At 55.4% G+C, this 16,280-nt stretch overlaps 1 protein-coding gene across 1 annotated transcript; it reads left to right on the top strand.

The window, feature by feature from the left end:
* The first annotated feature begins 20 nt into the window (after positions 1–20).
* Positions 21–11,229, top strand: DENND2D (DENN domain containing 2D). Its single transcript, XM_083812259.1, has 12 exons — positions 21–190; positions 3,256–3,437; positions 3,720–3,832; positions 3,945–4,014; positions 4,404–4,481; positions 4,576–4,716; positions 6,722–6,870; positions 6,973–7,150; positions 7,646–7,687; positions 8,534–8,624; positions 9,062–9,301; positions 10,338–11,229. Exons 1-12 carry the CDS (start codon positions 133–135, stop codon positions 10,397–10,399), a joined length of 1,404 nt encoding a protein of 467 aa, XP_083668385.1. The 5' UTR covers positions 21–132; the 3' UTR covers positions 10,400–11,229.
* The last annotated feature ends 5,051 nt before the right edge of the window (positions 11,230–16,280 follow it).

Genomic DNA, 16,280 nt, shown 5'->3' with positions numbered 1-16,280 from the left:
TCTCCTCTCCGCCCCGTCCCGTCCCGTCCCTCCTCCCCCGGGAAAGCGAAAGCGCAACGGCGGGCGGAAGCCGACCCGTGCCGAGCCGAGCCGAGCCGCACCGCGCCGCACCGGGGGCGCACCGGGGCCACCATGGCATCATCCATCGGCAACTTCTTCCGACGGAGCCTGCGGCGATCGGGCCGCAGAGGTGAGGGCAGGGAGGGGCCGTCGGGACGGGACGGTGCCGGTACCGGTGCCTGTGCCGGTGCCGGTACCGGTGCCGGTGCCGGCGGAGCGGGGACTTGCCCGGGCAATGCAGCTCAGCCTCACCGGGAGCGGCCCCGGTAGGGTCCCCCCAGCCATGCCCGGTGCCCGCCCCAAATCCCCGGGGCTCGCCGCATCCCCTGGGGGGCTCAGCCCTTGTGCTGCGCCCCGTCCCCGCGGAGCCAGCCCCGTCCCGAACGAGCCTGCTCCATCCCACGGGGATTCGCCCACCCCCGGGCACTGGCACCCGGCCCTGGAGGTTGGCACCAGAGAGACCCCGGGCTTCCCCCCCAGCCGCGTCCCCAAAGGCTTTGCCAGCCCTTTGCCCGCTGAGCTGGCGTCGGGCATGGTGGCCACAACAGCCCTCGAACTGGCCCGGATCAGCTCCACCAGCCCCGGCACCCACAGGGTGCGGTGCCACCGAGGCAGGCAGCACCGCAGGGCCGCTGGGAGGGTGGCGCAGAGCTTGGTCCTTTGGGATCTGCCAGCACTGCCGAGATAGGGAATGGGGGGCTCCTGCCTGCCCCCACCTCGAGCCGGAGCCAGGCTGGGGATTCTGGGGCTCGGTGCGACCCCCCCGTGGGCGCTGTTGTGTGCAGGCTGGTTCTAGCTCTCGCTGCGATATCTCGATTGTTTTTCCAAGCTCAGCAGAAAAGGCTCAGTGAGGCAAAAGCCATTTCCTCCCCGCCGGGGCAGGTGGGTGGCTGCGTGGTGCGAGCGGCTCACTGCCATGCAAATACACGCGTGGGGCTGGGAGATTTCCCCCCGCCGCAGCCCAGGAGCTGTTTGGGCAGAACAAAACAGGTCGTGCCGCATCACGAAGCAGCCCCGAGCGCTGCCCTCGGCTGATAAGGAACTCCCCCAACAGCGTGGGAAGCCGTTCATGCAGAAAAACCTCCTTCTTTTAATGCCGGTGCCTTTTCATCGCGGGCCAGGGTGCAGCGCACCAGCCTTTGCCCTCTCCGTGCCTGTGGGAGGGAGGGGTGGGAATGCACAGCACCAGCACCACAGCTGCTTCCCTTTGGAGCTGCGGCCCCACCACGGCCTGGCTCAGCCGGGGACGTTCCCTGCTTGCAGCAGGGGGCTCTGGGCTGTTCCCAGTCCCTTCCAGCTCAGGCTACGGCAGAGTTGTTGGCTGAGACAGCAGAGCAGCAAATCCCATCCCGTGACAGCAGCCTGCATCCCCGGGATGCGCGGGGAGCTGCTAATCCTGGTGGTTTGGGGGAGTGCTGGGATGCCACATTACACCAGTCCCGTGCTGCACAGTGGTGCATGGCCCCATACATCCCCGGAGCTCATCTTCCAGCTCAGGGATGAGGTGCTGTGGTCTTGGAGGGATTTAGGCTTGGACACTTTGTGACCCAACGTGGTGCAGGAGGGCCCAGCCAGGTGAGTGGCACCATGCCCTCAGCAGTGCTCGCTGGGCCGGGCAGGATCGTGGGTCCGTCTGCGAGAGGCAGACCCACAGCTTGGTGTCAGCAGCTGCCCCGCCATGGAAGGTTTTCTCTTAAGTGTTTGAAAACCCAATGGAGAAAATGCAAATGCAGATCCTGTTGGAGAGCACATCTTGCATTCCCTGAAATACAGGCCGGGACGGGACAGGACAGGACAGGCAGGATTTAACTGTGCTTTCACCTTACAACGTGCAAGGGGAAAGCAAACCAATGCTGGCATCCAGCAAGGACGGGAGCCACCAGCAGCCCTCCCCACGGTACAGCCTGGACAAGGCGATGGAGAAATGAGAGATGACCAGGGACAGGCGATTCTGGTCCCTGGGCAGGGACCACCCGTGATGGGACTGCGAGTGTCACCTCCTCTGCCAAGCTTTCTGCTTCCGTCGGCTGCCAGTGACCAGGAGCGAAGGCTGGAACCCTGTTTCGGGACTAAAGGAGATGGCTACGGAGCTGGGGGGGGACACGCAGGGTGGGCCTGACCCCAGAACTGCCATCGGAGAAGGACATGGGAGCAGCCAACCACAGCTGGATATTGAGCTGCTGAGCTGCAGAAAGCCCGCGGGATACTCCGGGATACGGGGACAAACTGCAGGAGTTGTTTCATCCATGCGTTTGTTTTCCTGCCTGTTACACCTAGAAGCAGCTCAAGCGTTGCTGTAATGCCGTGCCATAATCAGAGGCAAGACCAAGTCCAGGACAGCTTCAGTGCTGGGAACTGGGCATTTACAAGGTCACAGGCGGCTGCTGGGAGAGGGCAGAGCTGTGGCATGGCCTCAGCCCCCTGCCAGCCCCGAGCTCCTCCGCTGCCAGCCCTCGATCGCGCTGCCCCGTGGCACCCATCCCAGGGCCCTCGGAGATGTCAGCTCGGGCTCTTCTCCTTTTCATTTCTCAGTTTGGGGTTGTGACAGCTGACGCTCCCCAGCTGTTCTCCCCAGCCGGCCCAACAAAAATGAGGATGCAGTCGCAGGGAGCTGCTTCGCTCTGGGAGCTGCGGCTTAGGGAAAACCCTCGAGTATCTCATTTGCAATCAGCAATTCCCAGGACTGAGGGCATCTGGCAGGGAGACTTTGGGATTCATCTCACTGGAGCTTTTGGAGGTGCTCAAGCAACATCTGTGCTGGCTGTTTGCTGCTTTTTTCCCCCTAAGAAAATAAATTTAAGTGTTCCAAAAACATTCCCACACATTTCTGCAGAGACCGTCTGCTCTCCACCACCCCACATGCCGGATTTGCTATGGGTATCCCTTTGCCCTCACTGACAGAGGGTGAAGGAGTTCTGGGGGGCTCTGACAGTGCTTAGATTTTCTCCAAAAGACTCCTAAAAGCTAATTCTTTCTTTCCTTTCCGTGTCCTGCGCTGATGGGTCCCTGGCTGTTCACCACCGCCCTTGCAGGGTGCACGGGGCATCGGGTCCCGCTCCCCTCTGGTCGGTTCTCGGGTAGCTCTGCGTCTCCTGTCCTGCCACCAAGACACCTCCTGGCCTTTCATTTCACTGTGCTCTCTTTTTTTTTATTTTTGTTGCGTTTGTTTTTTGCTTTTTTTTTTTTTGGCTACAGAAGGAAAACAGGAGGCCCCTGCTGCAGAAAGCAACTCACGAGCGCTGCAAGGGAAGGCAGGAGACCGGAGCTCTGTCCTCTACTCTGCCGGACAGTTTTTCTTCGAGTACCTGGTGGTGGTGTCGCTGAAGAAGACTTCAGATGGACGTTACGAACCCAAGATAGCATACCAGTTCCCAAAGGTATTTAGTCCCCCTTTTGGGGAAAAATATGAGTTTTCTGAGGTTTGCAGAGTGCAAACAGGTGCCTGCACCTGGGTGCCTGCACTGCGCCCCAATATCCACGGGGTAAAACCGGCTGAAATTGGGACTTTGGGGAGATGCTTGCCCAGGGATGTGCAGGCACCTTCTGCTTCGGTCTGACCTGGGGACGCTGGGGCCAAAAGGTCCCCCCCTGCCCCCAGCAGAACCCCGGGGCTGTGGGCACCCTGCGTCGCCCTGACTCGCGGCATCACTTTGTTCCAGCGTGAGAACCTCCTGAGGGGCCAGAAGGAGGAGGAGGAGCGCCTCCTGCAAGCCATTCCCCTCTTCTGCTTCCCCGACGGCAACAACTGGGCGCCTGTCACCGACTTCACCAGGTACCTGCCCCGCTGCGGGGCCCCGGCCACCGCTTCCCACCCGGTGTCGCCGTATGTGGGGGCTGCGGGCTGGGAGAGCCGCCCCGTCCCCATGCCTTGTCCCTCCTTGCAGTGAAACCTTTTCCTTCGTCCTGACGAATGTGGACGGCAGTAGGAAGATCGGCTACTGCAGGCGGCTGCTGGTGAGCATCCCCCATTAGCTCCGGGAATGGTGGAGAGTGTGGCAGGAGGCCTCGGAGGGTGGGGAGGAAACTTTGGGAATACGCCAAAGGGCTTTGCACCAAAACTATTAACAACTCCGGCATCCAAACTGCCTTCTCCAGACCCCAGCACCATCTGCTTATACAGCATGGACTGTGTCCTTGGCCAGAGCACCGGCTCCAAAAATCCTCCAGCGGGCAGTTGTTTCTTTTCCATTGAAATGTCAGAGCCATCCATGCCCCTCGAAGGGCATCTCCTTGGGTTCCCAGCACATCTCGCGTGGCGAATGGGGCTGGAGTTCACTGGGGAGAGCAGGGAGATGGTGTCGTGGGGCTGGGAGATGCTCAAACCCTTTTCCATCCTCTTCCAGCCCTCCGGCCGTGGCGTCCGCCTCCCTGAGGTCTTCTGCATCATCAGCTGCCTGGGCTGCTTTGGGCTCTTCTCCAAGGTAGGGATGCGGTGGCTCCATCCAGCACAGTGGTGGCCCTGGCAGCCGTCAGGCCGCCCACCGGGGTTTGACGGCTCCTTTCTGCCTCCCCCAGATCCTGGACGAGGTGGAGAAGAGGCGCCAGATCTCCATGGCGGTGATTTACCCCTTCATGCAGGGCCTCCGGGAATCGCCCTTCCCGGCTCCAGGGAAGACGGTCACCATCAAAAGCTTCATCCCCGAGTCGGGCACAGAGGTTGGTGGGGTTCTGGGGGCTCAGCACCTTCTGGTCTGCTCCAACATGGGGAGCCCGGGCTGTCTGCTGGAGCATCCTCCATATCTGCAGCACCCATGGGTGCTCCCTGGAGCAGTGGGTCAGGCTGGGGGGGCTTCATGCCCTGGGAGATGTGGGTGCCCCCTCCCTCCTCGCCAAGGAGGAGAGCAGCCAGTGGTGAGGATGAGGAGGAGGAGGATGAGGAGGAGGGTGAGGAGAAGGAGGAGGAGGAGAAGGAGGAGGAGGAGGAGGAGGAGGAGGAGAAGGAGGAGGAGGAGGAGAGGAGAAAGATGGATGAGGATGAGGATGAGGATGAGGATGAGGATGAGGATGAGGATGAGGATGAGGATGAGGATGAGGAGGATGAGGCTGGATCCCATCCACAGTGATGCCACCTTGCAGCTCCATCAGCCCGGAGCTGGAGCAACCAATGCAAAACCTCACCCAGCACCGTTCCTTAGCTCGCTGCTGCTTGCACGAGCGGCCCGTGCGTTGGCACCGCGCCGTGCCGGGGCACCTGCAGCACCCTGCCTGCAGCACCCTGCCCACGAGCCACAGGTCACACCTCTGGGCTGGGGCTCGCGGTGGGGCCGGGGCTGTGGCACTGTCGCAGGCTGCAGCTCGCCCTCCGCACCGAGGGTGTGCCGCCGGCGTGCAGCAAGCCCGGCTCTTACCTGCGGTACTGCTCAGAAAGATCTGAGCAGGGCACGGAGCCCACGGGGCTCATCTCGCCCACGCACAGCACGGGGCCAGGCTAGCACAGGCAGAGCCTTTTCTTTTGCTTTTCCTTTCCCCTCCGGTGAAGCTTCAGTGAAAAAAATGGGTTGGATCTGCCCCGGCACCTCGCAGGGTAACGTCAGTGCTGAGCATCGCTGGGGACGTGTCCTGCCAGGGTGGGTCTGGGAGCAGGATCCCTCCTCTCTAGTGCAATTTGGCAGCTGGCTATCAAATTACAAGAGATTTCTTCATCCAGGAAAGCTTGCGCAAGGGCTTTGCACATTGCTCAATGCTCTGGCTGAGGGCCAGGCTGCAGGGAGCGTGGCTGGGGGTGATGGAGAGGGAGGACACATGGGGACGTTCTTCGAAAGAGATGGGCTTTGGGGCTCCAGGCAGGGGCTGGAGCAAGTCGGGGAGATCCATGAGAAAACGGGAAGGGGGTGGAAATAAATTCTGGGTGCTGCATGGGCCGGGAGCTGAGGACCACGCAGGACTTGTGCTGGAAAGGGGCTGCAGAGCCCGGCCAAGCCCTGAGCTGCTGGCTGGGAACACAGCTGGAAGTGTGTCACAGCCCGGGGAGGAGAGGGTAATCCCCGAACCCAGGCAAAGCTGGGGCCAGGGCCGTGATGGGCAGCACAGTCCTGCCAGCCCCTTGCTGGTCGCTGTCCGGGGCTGCCCACAGCGGGGAACATGCATCGACCAGGTTTAGGAGGTTCCTCTCCAGGGCAGAGCCAGCAAAACGGACAGACCACCCGCAAATATCTGCTCCGTGTTTCACCTTTGGGCCATCCTAGCTGTCACGAGGCGAGCTGGCCCTCTGAGGGAGTCTTTTGAGGAAGCTTATGTGGTTTTTATAGCAAAAAAGTCATGTCCTAATCCTTCCTCCTTTTCCCGGGCAACTTTCTCCGCTGTTGCTCACAGGCGAGCTGTCAGCTGCTGAGATCGGGGCACTTCCCTGCTGGGCTCCTACCAGAGACTCATGAGCACTGGAGAAAAGAGGCATTTTGGTTAAAATTCCATTATCCTAATTAATAAATGCCACAGTACGCATCACCACTGCAGCTTTGTTGCTGCATGTCCCAAATCGCCACGCAGGACAAGAAGTTTGTGCTTTGCAGAGGGTCTTGATGGAGGTGCTGCAAACTCCAGGAAGGGTGTTTGGGCAGCGCCGTGGTCATTAATTGCTCCCAAACTGCCTTCCTGGGGGGCCAGGTCGGTGTTGGGGGGACATTTCACCTCCTAAGGGGGTTTGGTGGCTCTCCCTCGGCAGCTCATCGAGCTCACGCGGCCCGTGGACGCTCACCTGGAGCACGTGGAGTTCCAGGCGCTGCTCCAGCGGCTCAGCCCCAACCTCATCCTGCACATCTTCGCCTCCGCCGTGTTGGAGCGGCGGCTCATCTTCCTGGCCGAGGAGCTGAGGTGAGTCCTGAGCTCTTTATTTTCAAAAAAAAAAACAAAAACAACACCACCAAAGCCTTGCAGGATGCAGCTGAGCTCAGGGCGCTCCTTGTCCTCTCGCAGCGTCCTCTCGCAGTGCATCCACGCAGTGGCTGCTCTCCTCTACCCCTTCACGTGGGCTCACACCTACATCCCCGTGGTCCCCGAGTGCCTGCTCGACACCGTCTGCTGCCCCACGCCCTTCATGGTCGGCATCCAGATGCGGCACCTGGAGCGGGTCCTGGATCAGCCAATGGAGGAGGTATTTCAGCCAGGGAGGGTGAAGGTGTCTGGATGGAGACGTGAATTTGTCCATCACCCTGCAATTGTGCTGGCTCCGGGGCTGAAGGCTCAGGTTGTGCCCTTTTCCCATCTGGAGAGAGATTCTCCAGATTGGGTTTTTGTGTCCCTCCTCCTTCTGGCACCTGGGGCAACACTTCCACATCCCCTGGGTGCTGCCCCAGGACCCACAGCCCTGACCCTGGGGGCTCAGGGAGCCGACATCGGCTGCTGGCTGCTGGCATCGTCCCAGCCCTGCAGAAGCAGAGAGAGGCTGGGGACGGCCACCAAGCCTGGGGCAAACACGGCCCCTGGGGAGATGCCTGCAGCACAGAGGGACCGAGCCCTCTCCTGCCACCCTTGTGGGCTGCAGACACAGTGGTCTGATCCCAAAATGGGCGGGAGGAGGCCACGGTGCCAGGGATGTCTTGGGTGAGTCTGGCTGCTCAACCTGGTTGCTCTCTCTGCTCTCTTTCAGGCTCTGATAGTTGACCTGTGCGAAGGGAAGATCATCCGGGCGGTAGGTGCCCCTGCACAGGGCCTGGGGCTGGGCTGGGCCCCCTGTCCCCCCTCGGTCCCGGCTGCCTGGCAGCTCTCCCGTTTGGATGTCAGGATGTCAGGGTGTCCCTCTGTTGTGGTTTAACCCAGCCGGCAGCTCAGCACCACGCAGCCGTTTGCTCACCCTCCCCCCTCCCTCTCTGGCATGGGGAAGAGAAACAGGAAAATGAAGCCTGTGGCTTGAGACAGAGACAGTTTATTAGGACAGAAAAGAAAATAATAGTAACGATAATAGCACTACTACTAACAATGTGTATGAAACAAGTGATGCAGAATGCAATTGCTCACCACCCGCTGACCGTTGCCCAGCCTATCCCCGAGCAGCTGGCCCCCCGACCCTGGCTAGCCACCCCTATATATTGTTTAGCATGACCCCATAACGTATGGAATACCCCTTTGGGCAGTTTGGGTCAGCTGTCCTGGGTCTGTACCCGCAGCCTGCCCACTGGCAGGACAGAGCGAGAAGCTGAAAAGTCCTTGGCTTAGTGTAAGCACTGCTCTGCAACAATTAAAACATCAGCGCGTTATCAACATTCTTCTCATCCTAAATCCCAAACATAGCACCCTACCAGCTACTAGGAGGAAAATTAACTCTGTCCTAGCCGAAACCAGGACACCCACAAATGGGTTTCTCCTCCCACTGCATCTGTCCCATGAGCCAGAGCACCTGGGTCTGTGGGCATCCCACGCCCGGCATCACCGTGCGCGATAATTAATGAGCCCTACAGAAAGCCCCGCTGATGAGCTGCCCGAACCCGAGCCACGTTCCCAGCAGTGCCAGGTGCTTCACAGCCCCGTTGCCTTCCAGGTCGGGGATGAGGAGGAGATCTTGCCCATCAAGCTGCAGAACGAGATGCTGACGTCTCTGAACAGGCACAACAACAACAACAACGTGCACAGTAAGGGCGTCTCTTTACAGGTGGTAAAATGCGTGCAGCTGCCCTCCGCGGGTGGCCACAGTCCCCAGCAAAATGGCTTTTCTAATGGCACCTGGCCTGAGGTGTTCCTGCCCCAAACTGAGGCAAAATGCAGCCACAGGAGAGAAATGCCTTGGCCCTTCTCCTGCCCTGCAAAATGTGATAGCAGGAACAAGTGATTCTGCTTCAAAAATCGGGTTTTGTCAGTATTTGGCCTGCAAAGATGCTGCTGCCCTGGAAAGCAAATGCAGCCGGTGCTCCTTTAGCAAAATTAGCTTACAGGCAGAGGGAGGTTTTAAGGAAATAACAGTTTCTTGGGATGGAAGCACAGCCTGTGAAGTGGCCAGGTTAAAATAGGACCATCTTCCGTATGTCCAGAAGTGCCATGCCCACCTCTTGTGCTCCGTGTCCTCTTCCAGCACCCGAGCAGGTGAACACGCTCGTCTCCGAGGCCTTTGTGCAGTTCTTCGTCCGAATAGTTGGACACTACGCCTCGCACATCAAGTGGAGTAAAAACGGCCCAGGCACCTTCCAGGAGCGAGCCTTCTGCAAAGCCATCGCCTCCAAGACCAACCGCAAGTTTGTGAAGAAGTTTGTGAAGACGAACATGTTCTCCCTATTTATTGAGGATGCAGAGAAGAACAGGATCCCGCAGGAAGGTAAGTGGCCTCATCTCTCCTTTCTTCACTCGTTGGGTGAGCTCTGCAAAGTCCTGGGGCATTTGGTTAAGGGAAAAAGATGCCCCGTGCCCAGGGCAGGCTGCAGCGCTGGGCTGGGGATACTCAGGGCAGCAGGAGGCACTTGAGCACCCATTTGCCTTCAATACTTGCATTTCTCCGTCCCTGCCAAGCAATCAAAAAGCCATCCCCGGGCTCATTTTAGATCTTGTCTGGGGCTGAGGCAGGCTTACCAAGGGCTCAATGTTCAGGCAAACATGCCAGTAGCAGCGCAAATATTTGGCTTGGACTCAGGCAGCAGCTGGGAGCTGGCTCCTAGCTGTGCTGCCAGCAGGTCCTGACTCATCTCTGCCGCCGGCTCCAGCGCGGATCCGTGGTGGCTGGGTTGGTGCTTCCTCTTGCCCAGGAGGGCACCAGCACGAGCCAAGCCTCCTCCCGGCTCACGATGAGAGCAAACAGAGGCGAGAGAGGTTAAGGACGTCACCAAAAACATCTGTCGGTGGCCAGAGACGCCGTGGCCTGGGGTGCAGCACAGCAGAGGGCGCGTGGGGCAGTGCCGTGGGCGGCGGGCGGCACATGGAGCCTGTGGTGGGTCCCTTACAGCCCGCCTGCAACCTGCCCAGCGGGGCACGGACCTGGGAGAGAGGCATGGCACAATCCCAGCTTTCCTGTCATATTCCCAGCCTCCGTCACCGTTCTGGCTGCTCACAATCTCGGGGCCTCCCACTTTCTTTCCTCCTCGCTGGTTGGATAGGAAACACTGAAACTGAATAGGAGTGACGGCGTGGGTTAAAGCCTTACGCTAACCCAAGCTTGATAAAGCTCATTTGGGGTGGGTGGAGAGCGCTGGGTGGAACTGCCACGACCTCGATGCCACCCTCACCTGGGTGACAGCCACACAGCCGGGCCCTCCCTGCGTCCTGCCTCTCAGCTCCGTGCACAAGCAACGGAGCATGGATGCGACAGCTCTGGCACTTGCGGTGTTTGGTGATGGCAAACGACCTTTTCTTGTCCACAGTGTATTTCCAGCAGAAGATAACAGAATACCACGAACAGAAGAAGCACCGGAGGGACTCCTGAAGTACAGCCGGGAGCACCGGAGCTGGAACTGAGCAGGTCTCTGCCAGCAGCGCTGCGCTGTGCCAGCTTGAGCCGTGCCCCGTCCAAGGGCAGAGCACGCTGGACTCTGCTGGATCTGCCCGCCCGTTCCTGCCTGTGACTCACGAGAAGCACCAAACACCAGTTTCAACCCTTTCCTTTCTCCCTCAGGGCACCATTGCACTGGAAAACTTTTGCACAGAGCTAGCACGCAGGCCGTGGTTTCTTTTCCAGCCTTGCTAGAGACAGGGACAAACCACACCTCAGTGCCCAGCTCTGCACCGAGCCTTTGGCCACGTCAGGACTTCACGTGGAGACGGAGGGAAGTCAGGGAGCAGGTGCCTGCTGGCTGCAGGACAACAAGGGCTGTAGAGTAATTGTTAAAGAAAAAAGAAAAAAAGGATGAGTAGGAAATGCTGTTATTTCTAATTAAAACAAACCTAGGTTTTGCAAATAAGCAACATCCTATGAAATATGTTTCCGAGGATTCTAGTATTAGCAGTTGTTTCACTTTGTTTTCTGTCGAGATACGCTCATTGTTCAACACCAGCAGGAGCAGTCTCTGTGGGTTTTAGCAGTTTCCTCTGTAGTAGCTCTCTTCTTTGTTGGTACTACTTGGAGCAACAATCCCAGTTTAGCTCTTTGAAGAAACAAAAATACTCTTTCCCAACAGGTTATTTATTCGCACTGTAAGCAAACTGTGAAGGCCACCGGGCTATGTTTTGTCGTGGAGGGAAACAGCAGATCAACAGCTTCGGGCAGGGAGGAAGTAATAGTTAAATCAAGTAGTAAAATATCAACATTCTACTTGTTCCTGGTTTTGATGCCAACTTCTTTTAAAACCTCACTGTTTTTTTCAGTGCTGTTTCTGAAATGTGATGCCTGTAGCAGATAAAGCTAAACTGCAGTTCTCCCTCCCTCCTTTTCTAACACATTCGCCCAGGGAACAAGCACGGCAGCACAGAAAGCAGGGGCCGGCTGCAGATGCACCTGGTTCCTTCCCAGACATGGAAGGAACCTTCCCTTGGAGGAGAAGTGGATGAACAGGGAAGGAAACTTGCTTCTCCCCAGCAAGAGCTGTGGTAAAAAGCAGAGCTTCATCCTCCTCTGTGGGACTGTAGAGCCAAGCTGCCATATCGCTCAGCAGCTGCCGGTCATATGTACCACACATAGATGGTTATCAAAACTATCGTTTAATACAGCTTTTGCAGTGGCATTGAGTTGCCACTGAATGCCAGAGCAAGAGATTTTATATAAACACGAAAAAATAAGCAGGCTTTCTGCCAGACAGCTTTCACTTTCAGAGCCGTTGAACGCCTGACTAACAAAAACAAGAGACGCAAAGGGCAATTATTTTAGAACTATTTGTGTAGTCATGCACAAATACAAGCAACAGAAAAACACTTGGACAGAGGATAAAAACTGAACAGCAACGAAACACTCCATCCACGCTGAAAGAAAATCAGTGATGTTTTGATCAACTCCCATGTGTGTTTGAGGGAGAGAACCAAGAAGAATTTGTCAGAAAAAAAAAAAAAAAAAAAAAGAAAAAAAAGTGGGTTTGGCACTGTAAGTATCTTCTTTGACTCCACAAGTTCACTCTCATGGGTAGAGAGAATGTTACAAGCAGTCAACAGGAAGTTAAAGGTTAGCGATCTTTCTCTGTGCTTTTTTTCAATTGAGTCTGCCAGCAGAAAAGGGAAACAGAGGGGTGGGGAAATCAAGGGCACTAATCAAGAATTGTCCCTTTGGTAAAGACCACTTGCCTCCCTCTTTTCCTTCTTGCTCACTACTACTTTGAGAAGATGCTGACCTCTTTTGGTTGTGAAGTGTAACACAACATCTCACTGAGAAAAATGGGAAGCGGTCCTTGCTTTGGCAATGGGTCTTCGAAAGAGTTAGAAGTCACAAAAGAGACTCGAAGGCTTGCTTCTGCCTAAGAAAAATGTAATAGGAAGTGCTTCCTTAGGTGCTGAAAAGAAAATGGAGATATGCAGAAACTGATCCCTAAATTAAAAAAGATGTCATTCAAATGTAGCCCATGCAAACATCAGCATGGGTTATACAGCAAGTTAGAAGGGTGTGTGCTCTCTTGTGTGCTTGCCAGAGAACAGTATGAAATGCAGTCTTAAGCTGCTTAAAGCACTTTTCCTTTCGATTATGTTATGGAGAAAGGGACTTAGATCCATTTCCAGTGACCACCTCAGAAAAGCATTGTTTGGGAAGTATCCAAGTCTTTAGCTCGGCCTTTCACTTAGCTCCAGGGAAGCCAAAAGGGGAGAGCAGGGATGGGTACAGAGCAACCAGGCAGCCTTCTGGCACCAACTGCTCTGCCCACCATCCAGCAGCAGCTCCAGAGCTACAGGCAGCTGAGGATGCTGGAGCAGGCTCCAGCCTGCTGGAAGAGGCAGTCCCCACGTGCTGTAAGATGAGCTGTCGGGGAAGAAGACTGGCGTGGCTGAACAGGGAACTTTTGCTGAGTCTCCAGGAGAAAAAAGAGAGTTTATGTCCAGTGGTAGAAGGGACAGGCAAGTTCAGGAGAGAACAAGGAAGTTGCCAGCATATGCAGAGAAAAAAACAGGAAAGCTAAAGCCAAGCATGAGCTCAACCTGGCCACTACGGTAAAAGAAAACAAAAAAAAATGTAAGAGGAGGGGCAAGGAGAATCTCCATCCTTTACTGGATGCGGTGGTGAACATGACTACTGAGGACAGGGAAAAGGCTGAGGCTCTTAATGCCTTCTTTATATCTGTCTTTGACAGTCAGACCAGTTATCCTTGGGGTACTCAGCCTCCCGACCTGGAAGTCTGGGATGGGGAGCAGAAGAAGCCCCCCACAGTTCAGGTGGAAGGAGTTAGAGACCTGCTGCTCCACCTGGACTATCACAAGTCTATGGGGTCAGAGGAAATCCACCCGAGGGTGCTGAGGGAGCTGGCGGATGTGATTGCTGGGCCGCTTTCCATCATCTATCAGCAGTCACAGTCATTTGGAGAGGTCCCAGATGACTGGAGAGTTGCTAATGTGGCACCCATCTGTAAGAAGGGTCACGAGGAGGATCTGGGGGACCACAGGCCTGTCAGCCTGACCTCGGTGCCAGGAAAGGTGATGGAACAGGTCATCTTGAATGCAATCATACAGCATCTGCAGGACAACCGGGGGGTCAGCCCAGTCAGCATGGGTTCATGAAAGGCAAGTCCTGCCTGACCAACCTCATCTCTTTCTGTGACTGGGTGGCCTGCTTGGTGGATGAGGGAAAGCCTGTTGACATCATCTACCTAGCCTTCAGCAAGGCCTTTGACATGGTCTCCCATGGTATTCTCCTGGAGAAGCTGGCGGCCCATGGCTTGGACAGGTACACTCTTTGCTGGGTTAAAAACTGACGGCTGAGGGATCTGGGGGTGTTTAGTCTGGAGAAGAGGAGGCTCAGGGGAGACCTTACTGCTCTCTGCAACTACCTGAAAGGAAGGTGTGGGGAGCTGGGGGTCGGCCTCTTCTCGCAGATAACTGGAGATAGGACTAGAGGAAATGGCATCAAGCTGCAACAGGGGAAGTTCAGGTTGGAAATGAGGAGACATTTCTTTGCAGAAAGAGTGGTCAGGCATTGGGATGGGTTGCCCAGGGAGGTGGTGGAGTTACTGTCCCTGGGGGTGGTCAAGGAAAGGTTGGGCCTGGTGCTTAGGGACATCGTTTAGTGGGTGATAGCGGTGGTAGGGGGAACAGTTGGACCAAGTGATCTTGGAGGACTTTTCCAACCTTAGTGATTCTGCGTTTCTATGAAAGAGGAAGGAAATGGCCCAGGGCCACAGTCTTCCCCCAGACCTCCAAATCCCCCCCGTTACCCTCCACTACTCCTGTATCTCCTCCCTTCCATTATGCTGTAAGTCTTCCTGACAGCTCTGCCCTCATTCCCTATGCCTTCATGACTGATGATGTTCCTGATCAGCAACTTTTAAGGGCTGCTCGTTTTGTGTTGGCCCAACATTGAAAAGCAGCTTGATAATACCAAGCAAGTTTGCTCATTCACCTGGCCAGCACAATGTGGCAAGATCTCTAACACCCTTCCATTTAATGCCAGGAGGGTGGACAGACTGCGTAATGCAAGAAGCGTGCACGTCCCTAGGGCCAATCAAGATCAGTGAAGAAAGAAGACACCATGCTGAAAACCAGGGCAGGTACTGAAGAAAATACCCCATTTATTTCTTTGAACTCAGTCTGCCTCTCAAACCAGCTGCTTGTAGGTGGAGGCACAGCGTTTGCTGCTAGAGACAGAATCACAAAATCACAGAATGTTAGGGATTGGAAGGGACCTTGAAAGATCATCTAGTCCCATCCCCCCGACTGATGGAGGGAACTGGGCCTCCCACCATGGATTCTCCTTGGGTGGGTGCTGCTCTGTGACACCTCTGCTTGGGTGGTGGAGAAAGCCTCCATTTTTCCGGATGGCCAGAAGCATTCCCTTGTCAAATCAACAAGGCTAAGGAGGTAACCAAGGCATTGTTACAAGAAATAATACCGAGATTTGGGTTCCTGTGGTAATTTTATCAGATCGTTTCATCACTTTGTTGCTTTGTAATTACAGCTTTAATTAGCATGTCTGATGCAACTTTTGATGCTAACATACATGTCTCACTTGTGAAGAACGTTGTATCTAGGGAAATAGAGACCAACATTCAGAAAATTTGGGAACATACCAAAGTTCTCCATCAAGTATCTCAGGATGGAACTACTTAGGAACTCCAAGAGTTGTGGGATAAATTAACCTCATGGTTGCCCAATGTCACCTGGCTAAAACAATTATTTGTATTATTCTGTTGCCAAAGTGTTTTATATTTTGTAGTAAGAATGTCCTAACCGACTATGAATCCTGAAAAAAGCATCAACTTCGTCAGAAGATAGAATCAGGAAAATACTTTAGAAAGTCCTTAGAAAAAGAAAGTATTTTGTAGAAACAAGTAAAAGAATTTACTAACGGTTTAGAAAATGGGGGGTTGAAGTAAGGAATAGATGCTAAAGGGTTAACTGTAGAACTATAGCAGGTCTGGAGAGGCCACCCCATGCTGATTTTGCAAGTTTTAGTTAACACAGATGTATATTGTAAACTAATCACAAGGGCAGGACTGAGGCAGGATAGTTCTGGAAGATAAGGGATTTCTATAGCCCAGGCCATTGTGAACACTAGTTAGCAAGAAAAGAAAAGCGATAAAACGGGCAGATAGCACATTCCCTGTTAAGCAAGAACGGGTTCAGACGAGTTTTACAACTGAAGTGAAAAGTCCATAGTGAGGAAGACATACAGCCTTCATCCCGAACACCCCGGCCCACGACCACAAGGTGGCACTGAGCGTGCGCAATTGGGAGGATTTAAAGGCGGAGGCAATGGAAATGATTTCTCGGAACTCATTGTAATAAAACCGCCCTTTCGGGGAGAGGTTATGAATATGTATAGGCGTTCCCTTACCGGTGTAACTCCTGCTGTATAAATACAGGATGAACTACTGTGGCGGGTGCGCACGATTGTGGTGGGGCGACCCTGTGTGCTGCCCAGCGCTGAATAAACACACCTACTTCACAACTTTGCAGGTTGTGGAGTCTGATTACAGGTTGGGGAGTCTGTTTACAGGTTGGGGAGTCTGTTTACAGGTTGGGGAGTCTGTTCCCCGCACTTCACCATCTTGTCCCGCCTTTCCCTCACGGGCTGAGGCAGCCTCAAGATGGCGACTGTGGGGTGGCCTGCGTGGAGGCACTGGGTTGTGTGAGGGAGGGCCGCAGGCAGCATGGAGGGAGGCTCAGCCCTCAGCTCTGGGGCTGGGGAAGGTGCTGAGACCCTCCTGGAGTGGCCTCGCTGGTCTGGAGAAGGGAAGGAA

The sequence above is a fragment of the Anser anser genome (assembly GCF_964211835.1).
Source record: "Anser anser genome assembly, chromosome: 27".
In the NCBI taxonomy this organism is placed as follows: Eukaryota; Metazoa; Chordata; class Aves; order Anseriformes; family Anatidae; genus Anser; species Anser anser.
The sequence above is the reverse complement of the archived record's forward strand: the minus strand, read 5'-3'. Positions and strand labels throughout refer to the sequence as shown.

Bases quoted from the DNA above. Each gene is read 5' to 3' on its own strand.
- DENND2D (XM_083812259.1), top strand. From the start codon at position 133: ATGGCATCATCCATCGGCAACTTCTTCCGACGGAGCCTGCGGCGATCG. The intron at 4,482-4,575 runs GTAGGGATGCGG...TGCCTCCCCCAG, and splicing joins GCTTTGGGCTCTTCTCCAAG to ATCCTGGACGAGGTGGAGAA. The intron at 9,302-10,337 runs GTAAGTGGCCTC...TCTTGTCCACAG, and splicing joins GAACAGGATCCCGCAGGAAG to TGTATTTCCAGCAGAAGATA.